We start from the raw sequence: 18238 nt of genomic DNA on the forward strand, positions 1-18238 counted from the left end.
TCAATTGTGCCACACTGTAGAGTCTGTTTCATCTAAAACAAGGCTAAAGATTATATATACATATAGCTGATTCACTTCATTGTACAGCAGAAACTAACACAACCATTGTAAAGAAATTACACTCCAATTAAATAAATAAAATAAAGTGGGGCTAAAGAGCACCCAGAGTCAGCCTGGTAGCTCAGACAGTAAAGAATCTGCCTACAATGCAGGAAGACCCTAAGTTCGATCCTGGTGTCAGGAGGATCCCCTAGAGAAGGGAATGACAACCCACTCCAGTATTCTTGGCTGGAGAATTCCATGGGCAGAGAAGCCTGGTGGGCTACAGTTCATGGGGCCACCAAGAGTCAGACATGACTGAGGGACACTCATGAAGAGCACACAGAAGGGTTTACCAGATCAGGTGAGGAGACATCTGGAGCTGGCACTCAGTACTCGGGAAGGGGCCGGGGGGGGGGGGGGGGACTTCCCTTTTCCCTCTGGTGTGCTCTCCACATTCAGACCACAAGTAACAACCTGTTAGTATTTATGGTCACTGTTCCTCAGCAGACATAACCTTCCTCAGCAGATATAAGCTAAAGCTAGTGAGGCCCAGAAAGCAACACTGGCTATTAAACTGCATTCTTCTAAAGTCTCCTGTCTAGCTCTTGGCATAAACTGTGTTACACTTTTTACCATGACAATACCCTCTCTCTCAGACATTTCTGCCTAAAGAATAAATTTTTATGTTTTGAATAACTACTCACACAAAACACTTGTTGGTTACAAACTATCAGATCCAACTACTAAATTTAATATTGGGGTGCTTGTAGCTAACCAAAAAAATATTAACTTATGTAGCTAACAAAATAAGACTAACTTGCTGGGAGGGATTGGGGGCAGGAGGAGAAGGGGACGACAGAGGATGAGATGGCTGGATGGCATCACTGACTCGGTGGACGTGAATCTGAGTAAACTCCGGGAGTTGGTGATGGACAGGGAGGCCTGGCGTGCTGCGATTCACGGGGTCACAAAGAATCGGACACGACTGAGTGACTGAACTGAACTGAACTGTGGAGATAAGGCACCAGTTTCTGAATAGCTGATTTTAATGGTGAAATGACTACTTCCAAATGCATTCAGTCACACTCATATTCAAAAGAGTAAAACCCACAGTAACACACGTGTCACAAAAGTCTTGCATTTACTGATTTATTTTTACCATAATGAGAAATGATTTTTACTTTTCTAAGCCAACTAAAAAAGTTCAGGTCAGTTTACTCTGCTGGTGAAATTAAGTAAAACATGGCTTCTTCCTCCCCTAAATGACTACAAAAACATCCATGTACATTCTTTAAGTAAATTGTATTTGAATGACACAAATATCAACACATGTTTAGAGACAATAGTAGTTGATTTTCAAGGCTGAGTGGTGGCTTACCATGGTCTGAGCCTAGGTAATCGCCTGTCAAGGAAGAACCATTTTTTGTTAACTCTATTCTTAACATGAATCTTGAACAGCACTTCATTAACTAGAATACTTCCATTAAAAAACTGCAGTTTCTGTACGTTCAAGGACTTGGGAACACAATTTCTAATAATTCCCTATACAAGACCTCAAATGACAGTAAAAGAAATTAGTGTTTAATAGCTGAAATATAGGAATTTATCTTTCCCAAAGAACTTACATTTCTGCTCCTCCTGAATGCAGTATGGGTTTCCTTTTGAAACCATCTTCTTGACTCTTCCAGTTGTTTGTCCCACTAGTATGAATTTCATTTATGTTGAAAAGCATAAAATTAAGAGTCCTAATGGCTATATAATCCCTGTAAAGCTATTAGCAATAGGGTAATATTCAGACACATATAAATAAGCAAACTTTCTAGAAAGAAAAGTTACCAGAGTTTCATAAAAGATGGTGGGTCCACAGTTTTAGTGTGGGGCTTGGGGAAATGGATTCTAAAATCATTGCTTTTATGTCTATGGGGAGGAAAAAAATCCCTCAAAGCTGCCAATTTAAATGTTAATAAGATTTAATCACACTACAATAAAAGCAGTGCTATGAATGATACCTTTAGATATTTATAAACTTTAACTTTCAATTTTCAATTTTGTTAAATTTAAAAATCCATACAATTGAAAGTACATAGGCACAAAGCTAACAACCAATGACTCCAGGTGAAGGTTATATAATGTTCACTGTACCATTACTTTTAAGTTTCCTATAACTTTGCAAATATTCAAAAAAAAAAAACAAACCCTGAAAATGTCTATAGTATAGTAGTGAAGACACCACAAAAGAAGAAAACACAAGACATAGACATGAAGTATGTCACCGAAAATCACGAGTTTTAGAGTTTGTTTTTTTTTTAAAGGCACAACTCACAGATAAAACTTTTCTTCTAAAAGAGAGCATGAGAGAGACACGCGACATGCATTAAAAGAACAAGTTGGTTTAGAAGTCAACAGAGACAGAACGCTATGCGTATAATGCCCTCATTGACATCACGTCTTGAATTTTCAATGTGGGTATATTTTTCTTGGTCCAACACTGGCTGCCATGTTAAATCATGCAAACCACAGCAATCCACTGACTTGCATGTTTACAAATGATAGTCTCCCAAAGTGTGAAACTTTCATTCAGGAGGGTTGGTATAACAAATCTCTCTGTAAGATAAAACTTTCCTAACTCTATGGAATAAAATGTTTTCTCAGTTGAATGCCTGAACACTGTGTGATATTATGAACTTCCCATATACTATTTAAGTTGGCTAAGCTTTAACAATAAAATTCATGAATTTAATTCTTTTTTGACATCTCAGGTAATGATAAAAACTTCCTATGTCCTATTAGATCTTTGGCTGAATGCTATCACCTTAGAAAAAGTGCAAGTTGGTGCTTTTTAAAAAAATCTTCATTTTCTTTTAGATATGAGATAGCAATAGCAACCACAAATCTGTCTTTTGGTGAAAAGTATATGCTAAAAGAGTAAAAACTATATGCTAAAAATAATATCAATACTGAGACAATCTGTCTCAAACCTAGTGTTCCTCTTTAGGATTCCCAGGCCTTCAAGCACACCAGGTGGTACAACAGCACATCTTTCCCCTCCTCATAGGTTCTGAGAGAGAAGGGAACTTACAATGCAAGAGCTAAGGACTAACCAGTGGGCCGGTAACTTGAAGAAATAAGAAGTGGGGGAAGCCACTTCCTTTCAAAGGGTGACAGAAGTGGCAGCTGGATGCAAGAGTCTGGAGCATGGACACAAGCTGATCCAAAGAGCAATATCCTTAATTTCTGGGGATAGTACAGATTGCTGCTTTTTAACACTCATATGACTCTTCACCCTTTCTTAGTTCTACAGGCCAATTACTACCAAACCAAAGAGAACTGAGGCTGTAATATGGGTCACTATGAAAACTAGTTTATATACATCTGGATAGCAGAGTGTGGGGAGACTGGAGGAGGAGGAGAGACATATTTGAAAAAATTGGGTGTTACTCTGTAGACACTATAACAACCCAAGATACTTTAACTTCTTAAGTAACCTAAGATGATTCACAGAATCAACTAAACTAGAAACTGTTTCTTTTTGTCTTTTAAAAACACATATACATTGTTAAAAACAAAAATGAGAAATATTCACATTCAGTCAAGCCCATTTTTTTCAAGTTCCCTGAGATGGCATATATAGATACACAACATAGCTCAAAGTAACAGTAGAAAGTCAATCATTTACAAGATCATTTAGAATAAAGTCAAATTTTTTTTTCAACAAACATAATCTACAAGATAAATTATATCCCGATTGGGTTATTGCTATAAATCTATTCAAATCAGGAAAACCCCTCATATTTAAAGCTCTCCAAGTAATTTTGGCACAAGTCAAATCTTAAAAGAGTTTAAAGTCCCTGAGCTCTTTAAAAGGCTAGCTTGCCTTCAGCCTCTTCCCCAGCTACCTTCCCCTACAATGCCTTGCAACCTGCCTCAGTGTCTCATCAACTGTAAGTCCAAGCTTAAGGATACAGCCTTTCTAACTGACCCTGCTCTGCAGAAACCATGTTGCTTCTCTGGCTTGAAGAATCCAGTTGGATTCTGGAGGCGCAAGAATCAAATGGGGGTAGATCTCCTGCCTCCTTATTAATATTTCTAAAACCGCCTACAACATTTAGGGTTTTAACGTCTCCAGGGCTTTATGCCTCAGATGCTCATCCAAACACTGGATGGCAAAGAGGTCGATGTCCGTGTCGAATTTGTTGGCAAACAAGTGGTGCACGTGCAACAGCCAGCTCAAATCACCAGCTCCGAAAACGCACACAGAGCGCACGTGGACGCCGCTGCACGGCGGGTAGGGGGCACCCTTGGAAACGTCTCCTTCAAAGTACTGCCATTTAACAAACCTGGCAATCGCTTGCATGTCAGACATGTCATACTTTTGGCTTAAGGACAATGACCCTGGGACTTCGGGGAGCCTCTGAATAGTGGCCCAGAGATACTCATCTGGACTGTATGTGTCTTTTGCCCACTCCATAAACTTTTGGATATTTTGGTTCTGGAGCACGTACTCCACATACTCCCTACTGACCACGAAATAGGCACTGCCTGAAAACAGAGGTGTTTCAAGAGGTGGATGTATTTTGTCAGTCCCCATGTTTGTCAGCTTTCCATTCACGACTTCATAATGCTTTTTCCACCTTTCTTTCTTATGGGATGGCATTCTCTCCGTTTCTAGGTTGTTCTCGCCCATCAACAGCTTGAGCTTCCTGACAATTTCCAGGTTGGTTTTAATAGGAAAATCCATACCGCAGAGATTTATCAAGTACTTCCAGCCTGCATTCAGCCGGTAGAGGTCCTGCATGCAGTTAAGGTCAGCCTGAACCCGGCTCCAGGACGCATACACCACGCTCTCCAGCTGACTGGCGACAAAGACATTACTGAAGCAGGATGCGATGCCAACAGCTGCAGCCAAAAAGGATTTCTCTGATTTTCTATCCACGTGAATACAATAGAAATTCTGAGGCATATAGATGGCCCTCAGGAGCCTGTCAAGCATTTCAATTTTGTGATGAACCACTATAGAATATGCTATTGGAAATTCCGCCTCTTCTTTACTAAGTGGTTCTATAATATATTTGCGCTTCTTGATGAAAGAAGCACAATCACCAGTCATGTTTATATAGTCATCGTTTGTCCATCGAGTGCGCTTTTTAAATTTCACTGTTAGACTCTCAAGCTTTACCTTTTGGATTTCATCTACATCACCCTGTAGAATTTTGGTGCAATTAACATTGCTACTAGGATTCTCTTCAAACAGCTCCAAATGTCCAAAATTTACAAATTCAGGCTTTTGATGAATTCTTAAAACAGTGAATGTGACCACCGAAAAAGCAAGAAATAAGAAGTAGTATTTAGTGGGATAAGAAAAAAGTTTCCTCCTCCACAACTTCCTCAGCATTTCAACAACTGGGGACTTGGCTTTATTAAGAGTAGTCTTCCAGGCTTCAAGCAGTACTGATTTCCTCTCTGTCGTGGTCTGGAGATTTGTCAGTTTGCATTTATCAAAAGTGCAAAGGCATCTTGAAATGGATGATAGCACTAAGAGAAAAATAGAAACGGTACACACACATATATAAATAGAATCTTTTGTGACATCTTCTCATCAGGTTCAAAAACTGTCCTCTTTGCTACGAGGTCAGAAGACAAAAACAAAGTGGGTCAATCGGAGAAAAGTGTTAAAGGATACCCATAATCTCTAAATAGTATTAATGCCAGATTACCTTTTTTAAAAAGTTGAGTACAAGGATATGCTAGAATATCCTATAATCAACACTTTGCCTCTCAGGTATATTGAGGTGCAAAATACAGTTGAAGACCTAAGCTGTAATTACTGAATTCTCCATAGGGCGAGTTTTGGTGTTCACTCTGCAGGGGAGGGAGGGGTTATTGTTGCTCTTTGTTTTCTTTGGCTGTATTGTACAGCATGTGGGATCTCAGATTGAACTGCACCCCCTGAGTGGAAGCACGAAGTCTTAACCACTGGGCCACCAGGGAAGTCTCAGTTGGTGAGTTTTTGATCCTGGGCCAGTGGTAATTAGCACCACTTGCCTTGAAATTGTTACTAATCAGGGTTTCTCCAGACGCATCCATTAGTGTCCATCAGTTGGCATCAGCAGCCCCAAATATTTGAAGAGTTCAGATCCAATCTACTCTTCATCAACTTAGGAGTGGGGTCCACTGAAGGAGATGTTCAGAAATGACTGTGGATGCTAAGAATCTCTGAAGGAAAAGCAGGTCAACTGGGTTTTCAAAGTGGAACAGAAAAGTTCAGGTGAAACCAGGTCAGATTTGAAACTGTTTTGGGTTGATCTCACTTTGTTCAGTTCCATACCAGGCACCACAGGAAGAGAAAATATACATGACCCAAAATAGAGAAACAGCTTTGTATTTCCTGCACTGGTTATAACAGGTTATAATAATTAAGCCTTGCTGAAAAACAACACTCGTATGCAAATTGTAACTTATGAAAGACTCTCTGTATTCAAATTCCAGGAGCCCAGCCCACTTTTATTCTGGAAAATGTTTACAAACATACAGATGCTGTTTCATTCTCAAAAGTCAATTTTATTACTTGGCAACTGGTTCTAACAAAGAAAGTCAAATACTATCAACTCTCTCAAAACCAGATTTATAGAGATTTGAAAAATTTTTAACACCAGAATTAGCACTAGAATTTTTAAATGCTTAATTAGGAAATAATCTGTGAATATTGATAATACAAATAAAAATAATCGACCATTATTAGTACAGAATAATATTAACAAAAGTACTTGGACTTTACCATTTAAAATCAAGAAAAGTCAGGATCATTTAGTTCTCGGATTCCAGGTAACATTCTGTGCCCATGAAGAGTGCTTCTCATGCAGTCAGGTTTCGTAAATGTACCAGGCATCCAGTAGTGGTGTTATGTCCCATGAGTCTTTTTAATAAAAAAAAAAAAAATGTGAAACAAAAAGAAAAATTTTTGAAGAGATACGTACACCCACGTAAGTATACATATACTCTCATAAAGCATACTGGTCTACTAATTTGACATATTCACTTTTTTCTTCAAAATGATGACTACTTGATGTCTCTCTTTTAAAATTTTCTTCTCTCCAGTCTTTTTTTTTTTTTAAAGTCTATTTGTGGATAAACATTTTAAAGGTTTGAAGACATCCTGCAATTTAGGTTGAACTTTTTAAAAGAAAACTCTGGTAGCACTTCCCAAAATGTGTGCCAAGGAACAGCTTAATAGTCCTATGATTGGAAAAGTCAACATACTCTACGCCTGCTGTGAGAATTTCCAGTGCTCACTGGTCCACTGAAGACAATCCTACAGATGAATTAGCTGCTTATCTCATCTTCTTTCAACTGTCTTGTCTATTACCCCACTCCAAATCTTTAATGGAAAGCAAACATTGAGAGATACTGTTAAAATACTTAAGCATCTTAACCATTAAGACATCCCCAACTATTATGCCCCAACCACTAATGCCAAAGAAGCTAAACAGTTCTATGATGACCTACAAGACCTTCTAGAACTAACACCAAAAAATGATGTCCTTTTCATCATAGGGGACTGGAATGCAAAAGAAGTCAAGAGATACCTGGAGTAACAGGGAAGTTTGGACTTGGAGTACAAAATGAAGCAGGACAAAGACTAAGAGAATTTTGCCAAGAGAATGCAGTGGTCATAGCAAACACCCTCTTACAACAACACAAGAGAAGACTCTACACATGGACATCACCAGATGGTCAATACTGAAATCAGACTGATCATATTCCTTGTAGTCAAAGATGGAGAAGCTCTATACAGTCAGCAAAAACAAGACCAGGAGTGGCCTATAGCTCAGATCATGAACTCCTTATTGTAAAACTCAGACTTTAAATTGAAGAAAGTAGAAAAAACCACTAGGCCATTCAGATATGACTTAAATCAAATCCCTTATGATTACAGAGTAGAAGTGACAAAGAGATTCAAGGGATTACATCTGATAGACAGCCTGAAGAATTATGGACGGAGGTTCATGACACTGTACAGGAGGTAGTGATCAAAACTATCCACAAGAAAAAGAAATGCAAAAAAGGCAAAATGGTTGTCTGAGGAGGCCTTACAAATAGAAGAAAAAGAGAGAGAAAAGAAGAGAAGTGAAAGGCAAAGGAAAAATGGAAAGATACACCCATCTGAAGGCAGAGTTCCAAAGAATCACAAAGTAAGGAAACTTAAGAAAACCTTCCTAAGTGAACAATGCAAAGAAATAAAGGAAAACAACAGAATGGGAAAGACCAGAGATCTCGTCAAGAAAATTAGAGATACCAAGGAAACATTTCATGCAAAGATAGGCACAATAAACGACAGAAACAGTATGGACCTAACAGAAGCAGAAGATATTAAGAAGATGCGGCAAGAATAAACAGAAGAACTATACAAAAAGAGATCTTAATGATCTGGATAACCATGATGGTGTGATCACTTGCCTAGAGCCAGACATCCTGGAGTGTGAAGTCCAGTGGGCCTTAGAAAGCATCACTACAAACAAAGCTAGCAGGGGTGATGGAATTCCAGTTGAGCTATTTCAAATCCTAAAAGATGATTCTATTAAAGTGCTGCACTCAATATGCCACCAAATTTGGAGAACTCAGCATGGCCACAGGACTGGAAAAGGTCAGTTTTCATTCCAATCCCAAAAAGGGGCAATGCCAAAGAATGTTCAAACTACTGCACAATTGCACTCATTTCACATGCTATTGAGGTCACGCTCAAAATCTCCAAGTTAGGCTTCAACAATATATGAACCAAGAACTTCCAGAAGTTCAAGCTGGATTTAGAAAAGGCAGAGGAACTAGAGATCAAATTGCCAACATCTGGTGGATCACAGAAAAAGCAAGAGAATTCCAGGAAAACATCTACTTCTGCTTCATTAACTACGCTTTGACTGTGAGGATCACAACAAATCATGGAAAATTCTTGGAGATGGGAATGCCAAACCACCTTATCTGCCTCCTAAAATATCTGTACGCAGGTCAAGAAGCAACAGAACCGGACATGGAACAACCAGTTTGACTTCCTTTTACCTCAGATGGTAAAGAATCTGACTGAAATGCAGGAGACCTGGGTTTGATCCCTGGGTCAGGAAGATCCTCTGGAGAAGGGAATCACAATCTACCCCAGTATTCTTGCCTGGAGAATCCAATGGAGAGAGGAGCCTGGTGGGCTGGAGTTCATGGGGTGGCAAAGAGTCGGTCAGTAATGAGCAACTGACATTACTACTATTACCTCAAGGCTGTATATGGTCACCCTGTTTAGTTAACTTCTATGCAGAGTACATCATGAGAAATGCTGGGCTGGATGAAGCACAAGCTGGAATCAAGATTGCCAGCAGAAATATCAAATAACCTCAGATGTGCAGATGACACCACCCTTATGGCAGAAAATGAAGAGGAACTAAAGAACCTCTTGATGAAGGTGAAAGGACAGTGAAAAAGCTGGCTTAAAACAACATTCAAAAAACTAAGATCATGGCATCCAGTCCTATCACTTCACGGCAAATAGATGGGAAAACAATGAAAACAGTGAGAGACTATTTTCTTGGGCTCCAAAATCACTGCAGATAGTGACTGCAGCCATGAAATTAAAAGACGCTTGCTCGTTAGAGAAAAGCTATGACCAACCTAGACAGCATGTTAAAAAGCAGAGACATTACTTTGCCAACAAAGGTCCGTCTAGTCAAGGCTATGGTTTTTCCAACAGTCATGTACAGATGTAAGAGTTGGACCATAAAGAAGGCTGAGCTGAAGAACTGACACTTTCAAACTATGGTGTTGGAGAAGACTCTTGAGAGTACTGCAAGGAGATCAATCCAGCCAATCCTAAAGAAAATCAACCCTGAATATTCATTGGAAGGACTGATGCTGAAGCTGAAGCTCCATTACTCTGGCCACCTGATGAGAACTGACTCACCGGAAAAGACCCTGATACTGGAAAAGATAGAGGGCAAAGAAGGGGACAACAGAGGATGACATGGTTGGATGGCATCACTGACTTGATGGACATGAGTTTGAGTAAGCTCCAGGAGTTGATGATGGACAGGGAAGCCTGGCGTGCTGCAATCCATGGGGTCACAAAGAGTCAGACACAACTGAGCAACTGAACTGAACTCATGGTTCAGGGCTTCCCTGACAGCTCATTGATAAAGAATCCACCTGCAATGCAGGAGACCCCAGTTCAATTCCTGGGTCAGGAAGATCCACTGGAGAAGGGATAGGCTATCCACTCTAGTATTCTTGGGCTTCCCTTGTGGCTCAGCTGGTAAAGAATCCACCTGCAGTGCAGGAGACCTGGGTTCGATCCCTGGGTTGGAAAGATGCCCTGGAGAAGGTACAGGCTACCCACTCCAGTATTCTGACCTAGAGAATTCTGAATAGTCCATGGAGTCACAAAGAGTCAGACATGACTGAGCGACTTTCCCTTTCAAGACGTACTTATTAAACACTAAATGTCAGAACACTGGGGAAAAAGAGTTATCGTGTAGGTTTCTGGGGTGGGGGAGTGGAGATAAACTGCATGAAAAAGATTCAGAAGCAGAATGTCTTCATATTTCATAAAAGCCAAACAAAGAAGCCAGATGATAATGGAGCAATGCCTCCAAAGTGCTAAAAGAAATTAAATTCCAGATGAGAATTCTTCGAACTAGATGAACTACCATGTAAATTAAGGATAAAATAAAACCATTTTACATATTAAGAGAAAAGCTTCAAAATATTTACCCTTCTCAATCCTTTTTCAGGAAGCTGAAATGAACTTTGATGAGCTCCATCAAAGCTATGTTGAAAGCCAAGGAGGACAACATCAGAACTAGAAACTGTATCACAACACCAGAAGGAAAGAAAGGAAATACCAGGATGATAGTAAAGGAACACCTTAGGCTGTGTGTAACAGGCCAATAGACAAACATAGCATACGGCCGTGGGAGAGATGCTGAATGGAAAGAAAATGAGATGGATGGAATAACTGATGGGAATAAGCATACTGAAAGCCCATTTAAACAACTGGCAGAGTTTGGGGCGTGAATCTGTAATAACTATTTTGAAAAGAAAGCAAGCAAAGGGGGATAGGGAGATAATTATTATTGACCCCCAAAGAAATTAGAATTGCACAATGATGAAAAATAATATCACAATGCAGTCCATGGGTTGGCTCAGAAAAGCACCAGTCTTAATAATGTAAACACTGTTTTTCACTTGAGATTCAATAGAACAATATTAGGAGCACAGAGCAATGGGAGAGATGGGTGCTGAAACATAGGGGTTGTGTACTCTACCCAGCATCACATAACTGGCCACAGCTGGGTGTTTAGAATTACACTGCTGTTCCACGCAAAGGCCTCCTTCTAATTTTATTCTTCTCCCAAGTGCTCTTTGTCTTCAACATCTCAAAAACGGTAAGGAGCTAATCAAAAACATAAAGTAGAGGGAAAGGGTACCACTCAGTGCAGGCTTGTTTACACAGTGATACATAGATAAAGAGAGGCATGTAAGAGAAGTCCAAAACTCACTGAGCATCAAATCCTGATTTCAGCTTGGAATAAGTAAGAAACATTAGAAGATTTCACAATGCAAAAAAAAAAAAGTGCTATAATGGCATTTAAAAATTAAAATCTACTAGATATCACTAGCACATGCCTCTGTATTTTAAAATGAATCCAATTCTAAAAGATGATATTCATCTCAATCACACGTTAGTTTAATTTAGAGAACTATCACCATATAAATAAGACAACAAGGACTTCTCTTGCAGTGCAATGGATAAGAATCCGCCTGCCAATGTAGGGGACACGGGTGTTCAATGCCCCGGTCTGGGAAAATTCCACATGCCTCAGGGCAACTAAGCCTGCATGCCGCAACTACTGAAGCCTGTGCTCCACAACGAGAGAAGCCACTGCAATGAGAAGCCCTCACACCACAACAAACAGCAGCCTCTCCTTGCCCCAACTAGAGAAAGCCCGCTCACAGCAATGAAGACCTCAGTTCAGTTCAGTTGCTCAGTCTTGTCCGACACTTTGCGACCCTATGAATTGCAGCATGCCAAGCCTCCCTGTCCATCACCTAGAACAGCCAAAAAGAAAATAAACACATGGTTCAGATGTATAAACTAAAAAATAAAGAAGACAATGAAAAAAATGTGTGAAAGAGTGAGCTAAATGTGGCTAGGATATATTCTTAATTTCTTTTTAATAATAAAAAGAAAGGCAAAGCAGGAAGAGGGAGGGAAAGGGGAATAATATATGTTTCACTATAAATTAATATGATATAATATATTCAGAACTTGGAAGCAAAAGGATTTATCATATTTATATGACAATTCACATACATAAATGATCAGAATCTTCTTGTTCAGCCTCTAATTACACCTGTGACTCCTAGACAGAGACGGTGTCCACCAACAGATAATAGATAAAGATGTGGGGGTGTGTTTGTGTATTTCTCAGCCATTAGCAACAACATGGACGGACTTGGATGGCATCATGCTAAGTGAAATAAGTTGAAGACAAATACTGACATCACTTATATGTGGAATCTAAAAAATGCAACAAGCTAGTGAATATAACAAAAAAGAAACTCACAAATACAGACAACAAATAAGTGGTTACCAGTGGGAAGAGAGGATAGCCATCATAGGAGTAAGAATTAAGAGATGCATGCAAGCTCATTCAGTCATGTCTGACTCTCTGCAACCCCATGGACTGTAGCCCACGATGCTCCAGGGGCCCATGGGATTCTCCCCTCAATACTGGAGTGGGTTGCCATTTCCTCCTCCAGGGTATCTTCCCAACCTAGGGATTGAACCCACATTCCTGCAGCTCCCTCTTGACAGGTAGATTTTTTATCACTGAGCCACTTGGGAATCCCCAAGGGATTAAGAAGTACAAACGCTTATGTAAAAAGTAAGCTACAAGGATACACTATACAACACTGGGATATAGCCAATATCTTATAATAACTTTAAATAGAGCATAACCTTTTAAAATTGTGGATCACTATATTGCACACCTGTAACTTATATAATATCACACATCAACTATATTTCAATTAAAAAATTAAATTAGGGACTTCCCTGGTAGCTCAGTGGCTATGACTCCATGCTCTCAACACTGGGGCGGGGGGGCACTGGGATTCAATCGCTGGTCAGGGAACTAGATCCTGCATGCCGCAACTAAAGATCCTGCATGCCGCAACAAAGATTCCTGCGTGACACAACTAAGACCCAGTGCAGCCAAATACATTTTTTTTTAATATTAAGTTCAAAAAAGTGAGAAAAAATAAAAAGATAATAAGAACTCTGCATTGGTTAGCTTTGTTAACCTTTATGAAGGTTAAAGCTGACAGACGTAACTGTCAACTATAATGGAAGAAAGGAGTAGAATTTTAAAAGGTAAACTCTTTTTTCAACAATTTCCACCAAAGTTAATTCTGGTTTAAGTCCAAATAAAACAATTATAGATAAGAATAATTCTGCCTGTTGCCTACTGTACCATTTTTTTAAGTAGTGGAAATATTTCACAAAAAAAGTCCACACACACACGTGTGTGTCCACACTAAGTATGTGCGCACATCTGTGTGTCTGCATAAGTGCATAGCTGATGGATACGTCAGGGTCCATGACCCATCATCCTTCTGCAGCAGGAAGCTTTCAGTCTAGGCTCAGTCACCCTCGAGCTCCACTGGATATTCCTCTGGAGCTCAATTTCGCAGACGCTCCAAGTCCCACTGTTCTTGAGGTCTCTGGAGGCTGTGACAGGAGCAAAATGCCCACTACTGTGATTGATGCCAAGGTCATGTAAGATCTCAGAGGACTGGGACGCAAGCCAGGGTGCCTAAATGCCACCCCGAAGCATGGCCAAGGGAAGGAGTGGGAAGCAGGCAAGATCCCAAGGCAGAGGACTTGCCAACTGCAGTTCTTTTTGCCCCATGCACCCCCATGCTCTTGAGTCACCTGGGGGCACCTGATCTCTGTCTCCTCCAGCTGTGCACTGCCTGGAGGGTGGTCTCCGCTCTCTGGCTGTTGGCTGTGACTCACTGCGGTGAGCTCCCTAGCTTCTCTGAGAGTTCATGTTAAAATGAACTCCTGAGACCCCACAGTGCCTGCCCCTCCAAACTGACCAGGAGAAGCTCTCTAGGTCTCTGGACCTCAGCTCCAAGCTCCACAGTTCAGGCTGTTGCCTCCTAGAATCCATCCTCGAGTTTTCTCAGGATCCAGCTAAGGAAACAAGGGCACTAGGGGACCTTCTATAAGTCTGGACCACATTTCCTATGCCCCTTGGGAAAGGGTGCTTTCTACAAGAATTAAAGCCAGATGATGTGAGGAAACGGAAAGAGGGCCCATGTCTCCCTTCTTCAGAGCCTCATGTCCTAGAATCAGGCACGGAAGGTGGCACAGAGAATCACTAAGTTACGTTTGCTGAATGAATAAATTCTCTCTCAAGTGAGCTAGTTCCTCTGCTAGAAATTAAACACCTACCCTTTCTCCCTTTGGAATATCAGAGAAGAGTTCTGTCTCCAGTTCTCTACACTTGCAGCAAGGACTATCCTGTCTTAGAGAGTACAGCCTAAAGAATATACTGTTTAAAGATGAAATGATAATAAATGATTGTGTCTGTGTGTTAGTTGCTCAGTAGTGCCCAACTGTTTGCGACCCCACGGACTGTAGCCCACCAGGCTCCCCTGTCCATGGAATTCTCCAGGCAAGAATACTGGAGTGGGTTGCCATTTCCTACTCTCGGGGATCTTCCCAACCCAGACATTGAACCGAGGTCTCCAAAATTAAGGCAGATTCTTTATCATCTGAGCCACCAGGGAAGCCCCAATAAATGACTAAACCCCTCAAAAAACTTGAAGAAATGGCACCAAAATTTTGCAAGAGGGACTGAGTGATAGCTGACTTGGGAGATATCAGAAAGCTGACCCTTGAAGCAGGCAGCAGAGAAAGCTGAGCAGCACTCAATCTATAGCACAGTCCCCCAAGCCCTCCCCTCCCACTACCAGCCATCGATCCCTCCCCTCCAAACACTCCAGAGTTGGCAACACAAACTCCTCTGGAAGCAGCACGAAGTGGAGTAAAACTCCACTGAGTGAAAATCTACTTAAAAGACTCTTAAGACTCCCAGACCCTTCCCTCTATTCTTCATAATCCAGCGAACACCCTTCCTGACCCCACCAGAAAACTTTGGAAAATATGAAATAGAATATCTGACCTGGAGGGCACAAGGCACAAATGAGGGTAGGAGTACCAACCTGAAAACGAGGGAATTAAGTCAAAGGTCCTCATTTCCAGAATACTCACAGGCCGGCATACACACCTCCCAGGCTTCAGCCTCAGAGAATAGAAAACTACTTGATATCCAAGAAAAGCTCATGACACAGAAGAGATCAGAAAAAAACAGAGGAGGTTATCAGGTTAACTATTTCCATATAATCAACCACAATCCTTAGTGACAGAAAATAAAAACAACTTATTATCTCACTACTTTTGGAATTGGTGGGCAATCCTTCTGGTGTTACCTGGGCTCACCTAGGCAGCTACAAGCAGACAGAGGACTGTCCAGACTGGAGGGTTCCATATAGCTCATTCATATCTGCATGCAGTACTCGATTTTAGCTGGGGTGCCTCTCATCACGTATAGGCTGGACGAGATTCCTTACCTGGCACCTCAGGGCAGCATACCAAGAGAGCCCAGCAGCTCCAAAGCCTCATAAGGGCTAAGCAGCAGAATATACACAACATCACATCTGTTATATTCCATTAGAGAAAGTCATGAGGCCTGCCATGATCCCAGAGGAAATAAGGTTTTACTTCTGGATGGGAAGGGAAGCAAAATCACATTGCAAGGGGGCACGGATACTGCAATGGGAGGAATTTGTACCCATTAAATATTCTGTCACATGGAGAAATTAAGATCAAGAGATGAAAACTGCAATGATGAAAAATCCTAGGGTTTTTATCAGCAAAGACATAAGAGAAAACTATTGTAATCATGAAACAAGAACAAGAGACTATGAAAATGGAACAGAGAATAAAAATGAGCTCTCGGAATCAAAAGTATGATAGCTAAAATTAAAAATTCAATTGAAGAATCGGAAATTAAAGTTAAGGAAAGCCCCAAGACAGGAGAGCAGAAAGATAAATGGAAAATGAGAAAATTGATACAGAAAGTCCAACATTCAAATAACAGGCATTCCACTGAGAAAGACGAAAATGAAGGGAAGAGGGGTGAAAAGGAATGGGAGGTGGAAGGGAAGTTCAAGAGGGAGGTGACATGTATACCTATTTTCAACCTAGAATTCTATATAACCTGCCAGGCTGTTTGTCAGTGTAACATAGAATAAAGGCATTTTCATACATACAAAGTTGCATGTACCTTCTCAGCAGGCTATTGCAAAAAGCACACCACCAAAAGACAAAGCCCATCAGTAATTATAAAAAGAGTATCACTATTTTGGAATGCTTAATATGTGCCAGGAGCTCTTCTAAAGGATTTACCTAAACAACTCATAGGATCTTCAGGATAACTCTAAACAGAAGACACTATTTTCCAGATGAGGAAACTGAGGCATAAAGAGGTTAAATAGCTACCAAGGTTACTAAAGGAGTTCTTATCCAAATTCCACTGAAGGGGAATATACCAACAAGCAATTCTCTAGACACCAACCAGGTGTCTTACAAGTCAGCTGAATTCTGACACTATCTAACCAGAGACAGTGTCCATTTTATGGTTTAAGAATTCAGTCTCGCCAAGTCTGACCTTCAGACTATAAAATCAGAAATTCCCACAATCCCCTCCTCCAGGTTCAATTAATTTGCTAGAGCGTCTCACAGAACTCAAAGAAACATTTTACTAAGTAGATTACTGGTTTATTATAAAAAAGACATGATAAAGGATACAGGTGAACATCCAGATGAAAGAGATGCCCAGGGCATGGTATGGGGAAAAGATGCAGCGCTGCCATGCTCTGAGAGCCCCACTCTACAAATCTCCACACTTGCACCAAGCGGTCTTGGGTTTCTATGGAAGTTTCATTACATGAACATGGTTGATTAAATCACTGGCCATCGGGGGACCCAACCTCCAGATTCTCTCTCCTCCCCAGAGATGGGAGGTAGGGATGTAAGGGGTGGGACTGAAAGTTCCAACCCTCTAATCACTTGATTGGTCCTCCTGCAACCAGCCCCCATCTTCAGGTAGGATCCAAGGGTCACCTCATCAACGTAACAGACAATTTTTGTTGCTCTCATCACTTAGGACATTCCAAGGGTTTCACAGGAGCTCTGTGCCAGAAATGGACCAGATTAACAAATATACATTGATTATAAATCAGAGTATCAGTCACAATGCTAGTAAGTGGAATAGCTAACATTCAAACCTACACAATCTAGCCCCCCAAGTTTATATTATGCAGCTGGCACTCCACATCAACGGACTCTTTATCTGTCAGTTCTGCATCCTTGAATTCAACTAAACTCAAATCAAAACTATTCGGGGAAATTCCCTGGCAGTCCAGTGTTTAGGACTCCGCACTTTCACTGCAGGGAGCATGGGTTCAATCCCTGGTTGGGAAACTAAGATCCTGCAAGCCATGAGGGCAAGAGAAAAAAAAAAAAAAAAGAGTTATGTATTAAAAAGACAGGAAGAAAGAAAAAATTAAATGTGGCTCACATCCTATTTTTATTGGACACTGGGGTTCTAGGGAGTAGGAAGTTTTGGGGGCACTGGGAAAGGATTATTTTTCATAACTACAACTTTTTGTTAAGAGACAGCTGTCCATGGGTCCCTCATATTTCTGCACATCTTGCAAATGCGGTACTAACTGCCTTTTCATTCTGGACTGTTTTTTTTTAAGCTATTTTTGCAGTGAACAGCCTTGAAAGACAGACAGTGCTTCCCTCACTAGCAAAGGGCCAGTGTGCTTACTGTTGGGATAATAAATGCAATACCTCTGGGAGCAAAGGGAAAGCATGTTCAATGGCCCACCATAAAAGATGCGGGTTCCCTAAGCTCAGGGTTCCCTGTAATGCAAGCCACTCTCTGCACAGACTATCACCTGGCTGTGTTAATACTGCCCTGCGGGAACCAGGACTTAGGAACCTACATGAAAAATGCTGATACTCTGCTCTGTTATTGCTATAGATAGTACACTATGCATTGCGTTTGGCCCAGGAGTCTTA

General features: G+C 40.8%; 1 protein-coding gene across 32 annotated transcripts in view; it reads right to left on the reverse strand.

Annotated features, from left to right (window-relative positions):
• Positions 1–1177: 1177 nt before the first annotated feature.
• The window catches only part of GCNT1 (glucosaminyl (N-acetyl) transferase 1), a 43709-nt gene continuing 26648 nt past the window's right edge, over positions 1178–18238 (reverse strand). For 8 of the 32 annotated variants that reach the window (XM_027964482.3, XM_027964481.3, XM_060409334.1 and 5 more), the window contains 2 exons: positions 6818–6955; positions 1178–5574 (listed from right to left, as the gene is read on the reverse strand). In XM_027964482.3, the coding sequence (XP_027820283.1) occupies positions 4148–5434 (1287 nt within the window). In that variant the 5' untranslated portion in view covers positions 5435–5574; positions 6818–6955 and the 3' untranslated portion in view covers positions 1178–4147. Of the gene's footprint in view, positions 5575–6817; positions 6956–7299; positions 7418–11339; positions 11468–12028; positions 12124–18238 lie in introns of all 32 variants that reach the window. The other 24 variants (XM_060409345.1, XM_042243329.2, XM_060409349.1 and 21 more) reach the window with 9 other exon arrangements.

Source organism: Ovis aries, chromosome 2 (genome assembly GCF_016772045.2).
Source record: "Ovis aries strain OAR_USU_Benz2616 breed Rambouillet chromosome 2, ARS-UI_Ramb_v3.0, whole genome shotgun sequence".
NCBI classification, from domain to species: Eukaryota; Metazoa; Chordata; class Mammalia; order Artiodactyla; family Bovidae; genus Ovis; species Ovis aries.